Source organism: Phyllosticta capitalensis, assembly GCF_038381095.1.
Source record: "Phyllosticta capitalensis strain CBS 128856 chromosome Unknown BKA78scaffold_1, whole genome shotgun sequence".
Taxonomy (NCBI): Eukaryota; Fungi; Ascomycota; class Dothideomycetes; order Botryosphaeriales; family Phyllostictaceae; genus Phyllosticta; species Phyllosticta capitalensis.
In genome coordinates, this window is record NW_027117439.1 from 3,438,100 (window position 1) to 3,451,449 (window position 13,350).

General features: G+C 57.2%; 5 protein-coding genes across 5 annotated transcripts; 3 read left to right on the forward strand and 2 right to left on the reverse strand.

Moving 5' to 3' along the window:
- The first annotated feature begins 78 nt into the window (after window positions 1-78).
- BKA78DRAFT_303769 (signal transduction histidine kinase) lies at window positions 79-1,931 on the forward strand. Its single transcript, XM_066887565.1, has 3 exons — window positions 79-939; window positions 1,015-1,187; window positions 1,249-1,931. The coding sequence occupies exons 1-3, from the start codon at window positions 220-222 to the stop codon at window positions 1,517-1,519; spliced, it is 1,164 nt and encodes a 387-aa protein (XP_066749909.1). The 5' UTR covers window positions 79-219; the 3' UTR covers window positions 1,520-1,931.
- Window positions 1,932-2,596: 665 nt separating this feature from the next.
- On the forward strand, window positions 2,597-3,748 carry BKA78DRAFT_291809 (AKAP7 2'5' RNA ligase-like domain-containing protein; the record flags this gene model as incomplete). The annotated part of the gene is made up of 1 exon (XM_066885956.1): window positions 2,597-3,748. One exon carries the CDS (start codon window positions 2,597-2,599, stop codon window positions 3,746-3,748), a length of 1,152 nt encoding a protein of 383 aa, XP_066749910.1.
- Window positions 3,749-5,306: 1,558 nt separating this feature from the next.
- Window positions 5,307-6,918, reverse strand: BKA78DRAFT_291810 (TIP49 C-terminus-domain-containing protein; the record flags this gene model as incomplete). Its single annotated transcript, XM_066885957.1, has 4 exons — window positions 5,307-5,771; window positions 5,829-6,376; window positions 6,435-6,654; window positions 6,769-6,918. 4 exons carry the CDS (start codon window positions 6,916-6,918, stop codon window positions 5,307-5,309), a joined length of 1,383 nt encoding a protein of 460 aa, XP_066749911.1.
- Window positions 6,919-7,819: 901 nt separating this feature from the next.
- BKA78DRAFT_245275 (Bromodomain-containing protein) lies at window positions 7,820-10,145 on the reverse strand (the record flags this gene model as incomplete). Its single annotated transcript, XM_066884112.1, has 3 exons — window positions 7,820-7,881; window positions 7,933-8,224; window positions 8,355-10,145. 3 exons carry the CDS (start codon window positions 10,143-10,145, stop codon window positions 7,820-7,822), a joined length of 2,145 nt encoding a protein of 714 aa, XP_066749912.1.
- A 1,493-nt stretch (window positions 10,146-11,638) lies between these two features.
- BKA78DRAFT_303779 (Dip2/Utp12 family-domain-containing protein) lies at window positions 11,639-13,307 on the forward strand. The gene has a single exon (XM_066887566.1). It carries the CDS (start codon window positions 11,683-11,685, stop codon window positions 13,021-13,023), a length of 1,341 nt encoding a protein of 446 aa, XP_066749913.1. The 5' UTR covers window positions 11,639-11,682; the 3' UTR covers window positions 13,024-13,307.
- The last annotated feature ends 43 nt before the right edge of the window (window positions 13,308-13,350 follow it).

The following is a 13,350-nucleotide window of genomic DNA, read 5'->3' on the forward strand; positions in this document are numbered from 1 at the left end:
GGCGCTATACGTCACCATGCCGGAGCGCGACGCGGGCCCGACGTCAGGCGCATGGGCTGATTTGGACCACGGCCCAGCTCCTATATCAACCGTGAGCCTGGAGGTCTAGAATTTTGAACAAGCTCCTCTGATGGCAGCTAAACGGCTTCGAGCGACCGACAACATGAATGGAGCAATTGGTGGTGACTGGAAGGAGATGAGGGATTTGGAGTTGGGCTGATGTCGCCATGGCGTCATAGCAGACGACGATGGTCGACGCTTGTCGGGGATGCCAGCACAAGACAACCTGGAAAGCAAAGAGCCAGCAAACACCTGATGGCTGTAAAGAGCAGAGAACATGACCTGAGGTACTGTACTGCTGCACCGCACCGCATCAATAATCCACTGTCTGGCCGAGTCAGCGTTCAAACCCCACCTGAGCTGCAAAGCACCAGCAGCAGCCCAGCACCAGCGGCACCGAGCACGCTGAGCACTGAGCACTGCCCTCTCCCGGCTTTCCCCCAGGACCACAAAATTTCGCTACTTCAGCCCTTCCGCTCCCTCCAAATCCATACGTCGGCCCGTTGCGCAGTCCTTCACAGCTTCGCTCCCCATCCATCTCCAGTTGCCTCTCCCACACTCATCACCTACCTTCCCTTTTCATCCGCCAACCTGCCCTGTGCCCCGCTGCCCGCGCCCACACCAAGTCCAGCCACCCGCCGCCCACTCCACCACCCTAATTCGACCAAAAATCCTGCATCACCTGTCTCGTCTCTCCCAGAGACATCCGCTGACCTCACCCTCCCGCCAAACGCCGTTCCCATCGCTGCCCCGCCACGCGACTGCTACCCGCACAAAGGACCCGCGAATCACACCCACTTCGCTCCATCTCACCTCCCCCTACCTTCGACTACCTACATCATAGACATGGCTCGGGCGACAGATCATCCCGAGGACAAAGTACGTCCCCGACCGTCTTTCCCGCCCTCGACACGCCCTGCGAGATCCCCCCCGCTGACAGTAATGCCACGACAGAGCGAGGACGGCTCCACCGGCCTGCCCGAAGCTGGCGATGCCATCGACACGGCAACCTTTGAGCAGATTCTCGAAATGGACGACGACGAGGAAGCGCGCGAATTTTCCAAGAGCATCGTCTTCGACTTCTTCCAGCAAGCCGACAGCACCTTTGAAAAGATGGAGACCAGCCTGTGGGCACCCCTCACCCCTTGAACCCTCTGACCCCACGCTGACGCGTCCTCGCGTGATTAGGAAGGAAAAGGACCTCGCCCAGTTGTCCCAGCTCGGCCACTTCCTCAAAGGCTCGTCCGCCACGCTCGGCCTCACAAAGGTTAAGGACAGCTGCGAAAAGATACAGCACTTTGGCGCAAACAAGGACGAGACGGGCACACACAATGAGCCGGACGACAAGGTCTGCCTCGAGCGCCTGACCAAGACCATTGCGCAGGCCAAGCAAGAGTTCAAGGACGTTGAAAAGGTGTTGCGCAAATTCTACAAATCCAACGACGACGAGACCTCCTGAGCGGCCAGGCCCCCCTGTGAGCTTGGTTTGTAGTAGTGGGCGAAAGGAGGGGGTGCTGCCGCTGCTGCGGTGCACTGCACCACCACAACACCACCATTCAGCAAGCCGGACTGCTGCCGCGAGCCCGAGGCTGGGCCCTGGAGCGTGGACGTGTGGGGGTTATTGTTGTCGTCGTTGGAACCAAAGGAGGAGGAAGATTACTACGGCTGCGTCTCTCTGGAATCATGACTTATGGGTTTTCTGGATAACTCGTTATTAACAAAGACTGACTGCGGGCTACGGCTCTGCAGAGATAGCATGGGCGGCTCCGCTTCATTATTTCTCTTCCCTACTCTTTGAATTGATTTCGACTTGGCAATCCTCAGTGATGTACCACGTCTACTTTTGGTCGCCGGACATTCATTGCCTCATCCTTGCCTCGGCACGTGTCATTGTAGTGCGACTCGGGCTTTGCTTTCCCTCGCTGACCCACGGAACCGGGCAGAGCAGTCACCAAATCTTCGGAACGAACACCAGATGTTTGGTTAACCCATCCATCGGCCAACCTGGCCAAAATGCCTCTTCTCACGCGTTGGGTAACGGATGGCAGACCCTGATCAGCGTCTCACGTGCCTGGCGCTTCTGCCTCCGTCGCTAGCGCTCACCTCAACTCATTATTATTGAAACCTCGACCATCACCAATCCGATCCCCATTTCCCAAACGGGACGTGCAGGCAGCTAGCACCCTCGTGACTCATGCGAAGAGCTAACCCCATTCTCCACCGCGCTTCTGCCTCCGGATGTTGGCCAAGAAATCTTTGCGTGAGCAATAAACGGCCAAGCTTCGCACTCATTGCCATTGCTTCTTCGCCATCGTCTTGTCCGCCTGCATCACGCCTCTTCTCTTGCATTGGCGCGTCATCTTTTCCACCATCACAAGAGCCAGTCGCGCGCTACCAGCATCAACGTCGTCCTCGCGTTGCGCACACGACACGCGACACGTCCGCATATCAAAAAGTCTTTTCTTCAATTGCCAGGCGCACAGAATCGCGCGCGCACTTTTCCTCGACTCCGTGTGTTCCCGGCGAGCAGACCAAAATGCCGCGCCGGGGGCACCGCGTGATGAAGGGCGGGTACAAAGGACCTCCTGCCCCATCAACCGCATCTGCAACAACCAACACCACCACCAACCGGGATGCCACGAGCGGTGACGTTGCTGCGGCGGCATCCGCATCGTCGATTTCTCAGGAGCGCGATGCACCACCAGGAGAGGCGCAGGGAGAGCAAAAGGCAAAAGAGCAAGGCGAGAGAGGGGGAAATGGCAGAGATGGGGCAAAGAAGCCGCCGCTCACGCATTTCTTGTGCATTCCACTTGTCACGGCGCAGTCGCGGCCGCAGCTGGAGAGGTCTGTGGAGGCGTTTAGGAGGGGTGTTTTGGGAGAGGGAGAGGGGGAGAAGGAACCGAAAGACCAAACGCAAAAGCAGGCCGAGAGACAGGAGGGGGAGAACAGGAGAAAAGGCGAGGGCGAAGAGGCAGACGAAGACGCAGCACCTTCACCATCTCCACCCGTTCAAGCTCCCTTCCCACCCGCCGCCCTCCGCCCCATCGGGACTCTCCACCTCACGCTGGGCGTCATGTCACTTCGCGACAGCGCGGCCCTCTCGCGCGCTCTCTCACTCCTTCAAACCCTCGACCTCTCGTCCCTCCTCTCGCAAGCCCAAGCCCAAGCCCAAACAAAGTCCCCATCAGCGTCTCCGTCCCCTTCTCCTCCATCAGCAACACCCACCCCCCTAACCCTCTCCCTCCGCTCCCTGCACGCCATGCACAAACCGCACAGCACATCGGTCCTCTACGCCTCGCCGCACGACCCCACGTCGCGTCTCTACACCTTCGCATCCGCAGTGCGCTCCATCTTCAACAACGCCGGCCTCCTCGTCCCCGACGACCGCCCCCTGCGCCTGCACGCCACGGTTGTCAACACGGTGTATGCGCGCGGCGGGCGGGGCAAAGCCCCAGGAAAACGGTTGAAGAACGGCAGGTTTGACGCGAGGGAGCTGATGCAGGCGTATGAGGAGTTTGTTTGGGCGGAGGACGTGGAGGTGGAGAAGGTCGCGGTGTGTGAGATGGGCGCGAGGGATCTGGGAGAGGGGAGGGGCGTCGGGTACAAGGAGGTGGGGTGCGTGGGCTTTACGGGTGAGGGAGGGAGTGAGGGCGAGGGGGAGAGTGCGAGCGAGGGTGGGGAAGGTTGAAGAGTAAGGGGGTGGTGCTAAGGTAGTTTGGCAATTGAAGCCAGCGAGGCACACTATCCATGCACGTAGGCACATGGTGATTGATCTCTCTCTCTTCCATCTCGAGGTCAGTATCTTGTACAATACAATACACCACCCTCACCCTCCCGTCCCCGTCCCGTTCGACGTCAAACAAATGTAAGTGGTGGGCCCGCGGAGCAAGCAGCATTCAGATTTCAGAGAGAACTCGAGTTTGTTTGCGGCACAAAGGCCAGCGAGGTTTTCAAATTTTCTATCTTTTTATCCAGCAGATGGCGCCTTTCAAACACCGCCGTGCCCAATTATCGTACAAACAACTCCTCCCCCCGCCGCCATATTTTGTGAGTTTTTTTCAAGAAGAGTGCCGGCTTGCGACATCAAGAAGACAAGAGTCGGTAGCTAGCCTTTACATGACACTGCACTGCGGGTTCAAAGGACCCGTGGTGTAGGTCCAGGGAGTACGCCAGCGAGCGACCATTTTGAAGTTGTTAAGTGGTGGTAACGAGTGTGGATGTAGTTGGAATCTTGGTAATGAAAGTGTGTTGATTATTAGAGAAGAAAAGGGTAGGCGTACCACGTGGATTTATAGGATTTTTTGGGTGGTTTTGACGGGGTGGGTCTATTGAGGTATGGATGCTATTGAGGTGTGTTTATGGGAAGAGGCGTTGTTGGACGGGCGGCATTGTTGGAAAAGAACGGACTTTGGCATAAAGGGAGTGATTGGGCCTCATATAAGTCTAGATGTCAATAAAGAGGAGCAGGCTTCGGCTCAAATGGATTATTTCTGCATGAAGGCCCTTTTGCAGTTTTCCTCACTTTGAATGGGTGGGTAAAACACGTGGAAGGGGGGAAAGGCCAACATTGATTGAACACTTTATTCCACGTCTCCCTTTGTTTCAATCCTCCATCTCCACGCCTGTATTCAAATTCAGCTTCCCCCGTTTTCCTCCATTCGAGTTTCCCACTTTCACAAACTGCTCCCCAGTCCACTACCAGCCTCTGAGTTGCGCCTTTTACCTCTGCAGCATACGACCGGTACCCAATCAACCACTCCCGTCATGTAACCCGACTTGGGCTTCCCAAGCAATCGCATTGCCGAATCATTGGTCTGGAGAGCATGCCACAGATAGACAGCTACCTTTGTAAGACTGAAGACCTCGAGGTTGGAGAAAGCAGGGAAGTAAGCACTTGAAGCAAAAAGCAAGCTGTGGCTACTTGCTCCCTTCTTGCCCCTCTTCCTTGGTAGCAGGCTTCCCTCACAATCGCAAGTCTTTGATACCCAGTGGATTGGTTGACGTGTTTTGATTTTCGTGCATCACTCGTGCCCAGATGGGGCACACTCCTCGTCGTCGTCATTACATCTTTTTCTGATTCCCTGCTCTCCCCTTTCGGCATTCGAAGCAGACCAAGGCTCGAGGATTCTACCATTTTGCGCACCACGCCATCGCCCATCGCCCAGCGCGACTCCAGATCTCCAGTCCCACAAGAAATTCAAAGGAAATCTTCGATCCCAAGCCATCCATTTCACCAGTCTCATCGCTTAAGCAATGAAGCCACTCGTACTCCCAACGCCCTGGGCGCTGCGTCCCGCATCCAAAAACAGGCCCTCGGCCTCCTCGACGTCGGCCGTGCCGACCTCCTCTCTGCCGCCGACACGCGCCAGGACCTGGGCGGGGGCCAGCAGCTGCAGGGCGTAGCGCAGGCTGACCTTGACGCCGGCGTCGCCGACGCGCTCGAGGGCCGCGTCGGCAATCTGGAGGCCCTCGGTGCGGGCGCGCGCGCGGATGATCTGGCGCACTTCGTCGGGGGCGTAGGGGTGCGTGGGGATGATGAGGAGGCGCGCCAGCAGGTCCGGCGGCAGGCCGTGCGCCGACGGCGGGAGCGTGTCGGCCGCGCCGCGGATGGGGCAGAGGCCGCGGTTGGAGGCGAGAATGACGATGGGCGAGATGGTGGATTCGAGGGCGCGGTTGAGGAAGGTGAAGGTTTCGAGGTCGAGCATGTGGACCTGCGGTCACGGTGGGTTAGCAAGCAGCGTTGATTGCTCAAAGGAATTGGGGCTTACCTCGTCAATGAAGAGCACACCGGGAACGAGCTCCGCGACGCCTTGGTCAATGTACTTATTGACGACCTTGTTGATCTCGGCGCGCAGCTTTTCAGTGATTTCCGTCTTGCGCGGCTTCATCAGCTGGCCCATCATGCTCATAATGTCCTGGCCTCCCTGCGGCCGCGCGTTGGCCACATCCAGATCGTGCAGCGTCACGTCCTGGACCACCTCCTTCTTCTTGTGCACGTCGCCCTTGGGGACCGGAACATATTCTTCGGCCTCGAGGTCGAACTCGGTGGCGTAGGCGTCTGAGCGACCCACGCGCTTGACGGCGCCCGTGTTGGCTTCAATGTAGATGACGTCGCCGAGCCGTACACGCTCTTTTTGGATGGCCTCGTAGATGGATGGGTCGAGCCGCAGCTTCTTGGTGCCCTTTGCCGACTTGAGCACGACGAGAAGATGAGAGATGGTGCGGCCGTATCCGCCAAGCGGGTTCTCGGCCTCTTCTGGCGTAAGCTCTGTGACCTCGCCCTCGTACACCTCTTTTGTTTCGCGGACACGGAGACCTGTCCTGCATCAGCACCTGGCCAAGAGAGCGCTTCGTCCATCCGTTCCGTCACATACCAATGGCTCTTCTGAAGCACTCCATCAACGCCTCCGTCTTCTTGACCTCTGCCGAATATATCTCGCTACCGACAATGGGACAAAAGGGCACCTTGGTTCCCAACTCGTGTGCGACGGCCTGCGCGAGCGCAGTCTTTCCCGTTCCGGGGCCTCCAGCCAGCAGCACTGCTCTGCCCGACATCTTCTTTGCCTTGATCAAGTCCACGACGACACCGCATGCCTAAAATCCACGTCAGCCTCGGTTACATGGAGAACATGCACGCAATGACAGCGCTGTTGTTGTCGCAACAGGCTGAACCGTAGCCGCGCATTTCACGTCCTTGGGTGTTTGTACCTCTCGCGCGGCATTTTGACCCACAAAACCACCTCCATTCTTTTCCGAGGTCCCGTCAGTCCTCAACCCGAGCCCTTTGATGTGCGAATGCGCGGCGGTGCGGTTCTCTCGCGAGCTGCCTTTGACCTCGCTGATTTGAACCGGCGCCATGGCGTTGGCGGTCGTTGATGGACAAGTGAGATTTCTATTCGAAAATTCGGGTACGATCGGAGCAGACGACGACGATTGATGGGATTGAGGGAGTCGAGAGCGGTAGAACAGAGCTTGTCGATGTGGATGTTGAAGCTTGGGGAAAATCAAAGCTGGGGCGTCGAAACGCGATGCGCGCCATCTGCCAAGACCGGCGGCTCGGTAGTCTCTTACCTCAGCATCCAAGAATGCGCAAGTTGAGACACAGAGCTCGCGGTGCACTATTCAAGAAGCATTGGTACAGTTTATAGTCCTTTGATTTCTCATCCACTATCTTGGTTTTCCCAGTCTGATCCGTCGTTTGGCAAGCCATGTGCGACGATTCGACTTTTTTTTTTTTTTTTCATCATCACCAATTCAGTCATCCCCTAGCATACAAGACCTCGCTGCTGGCATTCCAGGGGGAAATCGAGAGCCAGATGATGGTTGCCCAAGGTGATGTAGGAGCGCCCCATACCCACGCCGCCCCAAAGACTTCTTTTGCCTTGAATCCATGCAGTGCCGCCTCCGTCCTGGTAGAGAAAGAAGCAGACTTTTCTGTTTCCCAGAATCCCGACCTTGCGCTCATAAACGTCAATCATCCATCATCAACCGCGGCCCCGCTGGCCTGCAGAGCACGCGCTTCAACCTATCGACAAGAACCAGAAAATAAGAAAAGGAAAGCAAAAAACACGGGGGAAGTGAAGGGCTAGCTGAGGACTGTTGTACAGTAAAGGTGAATACGCAAGGAGGGTCGGATCCACGCTGTATGCGAGGTCGAGGTAGAGGAGGCCAAGGTGATTCATACAGGTCCACCAAGATCTATATTCGCGCCTCAAACGCCAACTTTGAAGCTTTGAAACAGCACTCTTTGGCAAGAGACTTATTCCTCTTCACTTTCAGAGGCACTCGAATCGTCGTCATCCGAGTCGTCCCGGTGGAGAGCTAGTACGTGCGTTAGAATATCAGGAAGCTTGACGAGACATCTTTGCTTACCAGTGGGTTCAGGGCTGGCACCATCGCTAGAGCCCCCATTGTTGAAGTTTTGCAAGCGCTGCTTGATGTCGGCAATGGCAGCTTCCTGTTCGTGCTTGCCCATGGGCTTGTTCTTCCTGGGTTGGGTAGGGGCCTTGCGGGAAGGTGGCTCGTAGTCATCATCTTGAGCTACTGGCTGCTGCTGAACCACGATCGAGTCTGGAGCGACCGTCTTGATGTACTTGAGCAGGTCGTGAAGAACGTCGTTCGGGATGGTGTCAATGTCAAGCTCGAGCTCGTCGTCATTGACACCCTGTCAGAGTTAGCTTCACATTCTTGTTTTAAAGCAGGTTTCGAGGAGCGTGGGTAACTATGCGGAAGCGACCCGACAGTCGCGTCGCGAGCACCCATGTCAATGGAAGAGATGATGGTATTCTACTTACCTGAAGAGCGGGCACTCCGTTCCGGATGATCTGGACAGCCCGAGCCATTTGGTGTTCATCCAAATTGCCAATGGTCTCAGAGATGAGACGCTTCTCTTCGAACGTAATCTGGCGCTGTTTCTTCTTAGGCTTGAGCGGGAGCGCGGGCTTCGAGGCCTTTTTGGGCTTGCTCTCCTTCTCCTTCTTCACGCTCTTCTTGTTGCCATATTTCGGCGAGCTCTTTTTCTTGGTCTGCAAGGAGAGTTGCTCCTGCGTCAACTTCATGATTTGCTCGGCAATCTCGGCCTGACGTTGACGCACAGCCTCGTCTTCGTCCTCGCTCTCCTCTTCCTCTTCCTCGTCTTCTTCCGACTCGGGGTCAGAGGCAGGCGCATGCTGCTGCAACCATTCCGACTTCTTCTCCCACGTCCTCTTATAGACGTCGTGGAGCAAGTGGCCCATCTTGTTGACCTCGTCTCCCTCGGGGTTGAATTTGAAACAGTTTGCAAACATGAGCTCTATGTCCGCCTTGACCTCTTTGGCCCCGCTGTATTCTCCGGTCTTGAGCCTGGTGGATATCGTGCCAAGATCCATGGGCTTCTTGATGATCTTCAGGTACTGGGGAATGTTGAGAGCAATCGGATCAACAGGAGTCAGGAATGGGTAGGAAAAGCTGTGGTGCTTTGGCTTCAACATTTCGTTGATGACCATGTCGCAAAACCTAAGCTCCAGCTGGGACTTTTTGCTCTTGGGACGGGGGTTGGAGTAGGGAAGGTCCTTGGGCGGCGGTCTGTGGATCTCGCGCTTCGGACGACCATCGCCAGTAGTTGAGTCGCGGCGGATCAACGGAGTACCGTCGGCTTGTAGGGCATATGTGACCCCAGACGCGTTGGAATCCTTTGGCGAGTGTGCAGGAACATGAGCTCGAGACTCGCGGCGAGCTTTTGGTGGGACGTTGCTTGATTTCTTCGTTCTCTTAGGCGGTTCAGTCTGAGCATCGCGGGCGGGCATAAGATGCATTCCCCGCTCAAACCACATTTGCAAATTCCAGGCCGTCTGCGCAATGGGATGCTGGGTTCCATTGAAGGTGATGCAATTGTCAATCATGAGATAAAAGTCGGACATGAAGTCGTCGACGCTCTTGTACTGCTTCTCGCGAAGCTTGACCTCCATTTTGCTGAGATCCATGGGCCTGGTGATGACTTCTGGATAGTGGGGAATGTTGAGCGCCACGGGGTCGACTGGAGCGAGAAATGGAAAGGCAGACTTGGTCTTCTTTGCGCCCCGGAGGCGGTCCAAGAGAAACTTTGCCTGCGCGGGAGTTAGATCCGCTGAATCATACTTCTTTTTCTCCGGCGCGCTGCTAATGGCGGGGGTTGCTGGAGCAGGTTCAACGGGAGCGGTGATGTTGTTGGTTTCGATGGTCGGCTTAGGCGGTTGCGCCGCGCTGCCATTAGTCGCAGGGGCAGGCGCAGGTGCTTCGGCTGGTTTTGCCTCCGCCTCGGCTGTACCATCTGTTGTTCTCGCGCGCTTTGCTGAAGGACCATCTTCTTCATCCTCTTCGCGCGGCCTAGTCTTGGTCATCGCAGGCGCATCCTCCATGGGGTGATCCTGCGCAGTGTCATTCGTGGTTGCGGTCGCAGCCTCGACGTTGGCACGGTCGCCACCGGCTGTGGTCGGAGCTTGAGGCGCAACCTCGGTGGTTGGGATCGCAGACACCTGCTCAGACTGTTCCTCCTTTTGCGCGACCGTCTCTTCCTTGGGCGCATCTGCAGGGGGCGCTTCGACCTTGATGTCCTCGGTTGTGTCCATCTTGCTCTCAGAGTCGTCCGCAGGTGGTGTGGGTTCGATAGCGGGCGGGGCGGTCGGCGCAGACGGCGCGGCATCGGCGGGAGTAGGTTCCACAGGTGGAGAAGGCTGCGCAGGCGCCTCGGGCTGCGTGTGGCCTTGCGCATCCATCAGAGTCGTTGGCTTTTCGTCGACGGAAGAATTGGTTGTGGACTCGGTCTGCTCTTGGCGAGCATTTGAAGTGGGTTGGTCGATGGCAGGAGGTTGGGTGGTAGGCGCGAGGCTGTCAGGCGCAGAAGGAAGGGTCTGCGGGACGTCGGGCGGATTTTCAGCGAGGGTGGGCGCAGTAGGCGCAATGCCACCATTGCCGTCGTCGGCAGGCGTTGGCAAGGAATCTTTGGCGTCGAGTGCGTCGACGGCCTGGGATGTCCCGTTCACAGCACTGTCGCCGTTTGTCGCGGGAGTGGATTCGTGCGCAACATCGGCGGGTGGCGGGTCAGACAGGTCGAAGTGGTGAGGAGACGGGTCTTCATCAAATAGCGGATCATGGTCATTTGCGCCTCTGCAGCCGAAAAGCATTGATTAACTATGTGCTCAACTCAAGAAATGGAAGCATGGAGCAGACTCACCCGTTGATGTTGGAATCCAAAGCCATCGTGTCTTGCGATGGAACGGGTTTCGCATCCAAGGACGGCTTGTCCAGTGCGGGTGAGGTCATGACGGCCATGCAAACGCGAAGAAAAAAGACGCCCGTGGATTACGCGACAGGGCGCCAGCTCCACTAGGCTGCAGCAACAACAGAGGCGAGGTCGGGCGGTGGGCGGCAAGCTGGAGGGAGGTAGCTAAGAATTGGAGCTTGGGGACGCGCTAGAGACCGGGTGACGCGTTGGGCCGGGCTGCGACACGCCTGAGACTTGGGGGGGATTGTTTTTGGAGGGGTGCGGTGGAGGTCGGGGGTGAGCGGAGGAATCGAGGAGCAGAGGAGACGGACGCGGTCGAAGTAGCCCGAGCAGGCAATATATACGGCCCGAGTGAAACACCAAGGGCGGCGACGGCGGATCACGTGGCCCGCGTTGAGGTGAGTGAGAATGGAAGAAGTCGGGAAGGCGCGATGGTGGTGGTCAAGGTGTTGGAGAGAGACGCGGAGGTGAGTCAGAAGGAGCTTGCCGAGGCGGCGGACGGGAGCAAGCTAAGCTTGAGGGACCGTAGTGATGCGATGCGATTTGATTTGGTGTGATGCGCGTGGTGATGCGATGCGATGCGATGGGGTTGGGCGAGGCGAGGCGAATGGAAAGGTTGCGGCGAATCAGTGACGCGGAGCCCGAACAACAACACGACGGAGGACCAAAAAGCAGAGTCCGGGCAGAGGCAGCCATTTATTGTGCCGCCGCCGCCTCAAACGCCTGTGCACGGCCGCCCTTTCCCCTAACCATTCCCGGACTTTTCAGCCCTTATCTTATCGCATCAGCGCCGACGCCGATGTCCAGAGAACCAACAAAAATTTTGGCCCACATGCTTCGTCCTCCACCACACCCATCACCATCACGCACCACTCCCGACCATGCCTGCTCCCGTCGCTGCCCGTCGCAAGGCTGCGGCCGCCAACCTCGACTCGCCTCTTCCCGCCAAGAAATCAAAGCGCTCCAACAACCCGTCCTCGACGCCTGCAAACAAGTCCGCCCTCGCCAGTCTCGTGCCCTCGGACAAAAATGGCACCAAGCGCCCCGTCGCCGCCGTCAACGGCACCAAGCGCACTAGAGGCCAACAAGCCGACGAGTCCCAAGCTGTAGTCGGCAACGCAGACGTCGACATGCAGGACGCCGCCCCGGACGTCGTCACAATCTCCAGCGACGAGGAAATGAGCGAACTGTCGAGCTCCGAGGACGAACAAGATGCTGCCGATACCAAAGCGGGCGCCACCGACATGGAATTGCAAAATGGAGAAGATGCCGAGCAGGAAGACGCGGAACCCCCTTCGTTTGGCGAGTTGCTGCAGGCCACCGCTCCCGAGGTCGTCGACGTCGAAGCAACCTTTGTGGATTCAAACGCGCCATCCAACGCCTTGGCCCCTGCAAACACCCATCGCGCCCTCTCCGCACCCTCCGCCACCTCGCTTAGCACAGTCCTGACCCAAGCCCTCAAGACCAACGACCGCGAGCTTCTCGAATCCTGTTTCGAAATGAATGATCTCGACAGCGTCAGAGCCACAATCGAGCGCCTACCTTCCCCTCTAGTCGCCAACCTCCTCCGCAGACTCGCAGAGAGGCTACACAAGAGACCTGGTCGTGCGGGCAACCTCATGGTCTGGGTACAATGGTCCATTGTCTCGCATGGAGGATACCTTGCTGGCCGGCAAGAAGTCATGCGCCAGCTTACCAGCCTCAATCGCGTCATCAAGGAGCGGGCTAGTGGCCTGCAACCCCTGCTGACATTGAAGGGCAAGCTTGACATGCTGTCGGCTCAATTGGAATTGAGGAAGAACATGCAACGCTCCGCCGCCATGGACGACGACGAAGAAGAGGAGGGTGTCATCTACGTCGAAGGACAAGAGGACGACTCTGACGACGACGCCGAGATTGCGGGAGCCATCACCGACGGCCGCAACGCCAAGGCTCAGGACTACGATGAGCTCGACGGGGCCGAGAGCAGTGACGATGGAGCCATGAACTTCAACGCCGAGGAAGAAGATGGGTCCGAGGCAAGCGAGGACGAGGATGTGTTGGACGACGAGGCCGAAGAGACGGACAACGACTCTGGTGATGAGGAATCTGAGGACGACTTTGACGAAGAGGTTGACGAGGGAGAGGACATGTCCGACAGCGACGTCGAGACTCCCAAACCAACCAAGAGGTCTGCCGCCGCGCAGCGGATGGGCTTTGGAAGTGGAAGAAGACGCGCATGATGGGATTGCAAAGTTTGCTCTTCACATGTACACCATTTCCTTTCATTCTCACACATCTGCTTTGCAGATCAAAAGAGGGCGTCTGGTTGATATTTCAATGATGTGGCCTGCGCGAGGCAGCAATCGGGTCAGGATGCGGCGTTTAGGTCTGGAAGGGTTCGGAGTCGATAATAGTCACGCTCTTGCATAGCGCTGGGATGTAGAAAATCGGGCTTAAGATTCTCATCGATATTGTTGTATCCTGTTGTTGGTGCATCTCTGGTGAAAGTTGGCTGAGCTAAGCCCGTCTCCAATTTTCCGCAAGGGGCAATTATCTGCAGCGTCATC

Coding starts and splice junctions, on each gene's coding strand:
- BKA78DRAFT_303769 (XM_066887565.1), top strand. CDS start 220: ATGTCGCCATGGCGTCATAGCAGACGACGATGGTCGACGCTTGTCGGG. Junction 940..1,014: donor CAGATCATCCCGAGGACAAA/GTACGTCCCCGA, acceptor ATGCCACGACAG/AGCGAGGACGGCTCCACCGG. Junction 1,188..1,248: donor GAAAAGATGGAGACCAGCCT/GTGGGCACCCCT, acceptor TCGCGTGATTAG/GAAGGAAAAGGACCTCGCCC.
- BKA78DRAFT_303779 (XM_066887566.1), top strand. CDS start 11,683: ATGCCTGCTCCCGTCGCTGCCCGTCGCAAGGCTGCGGCCGCCAACCTC.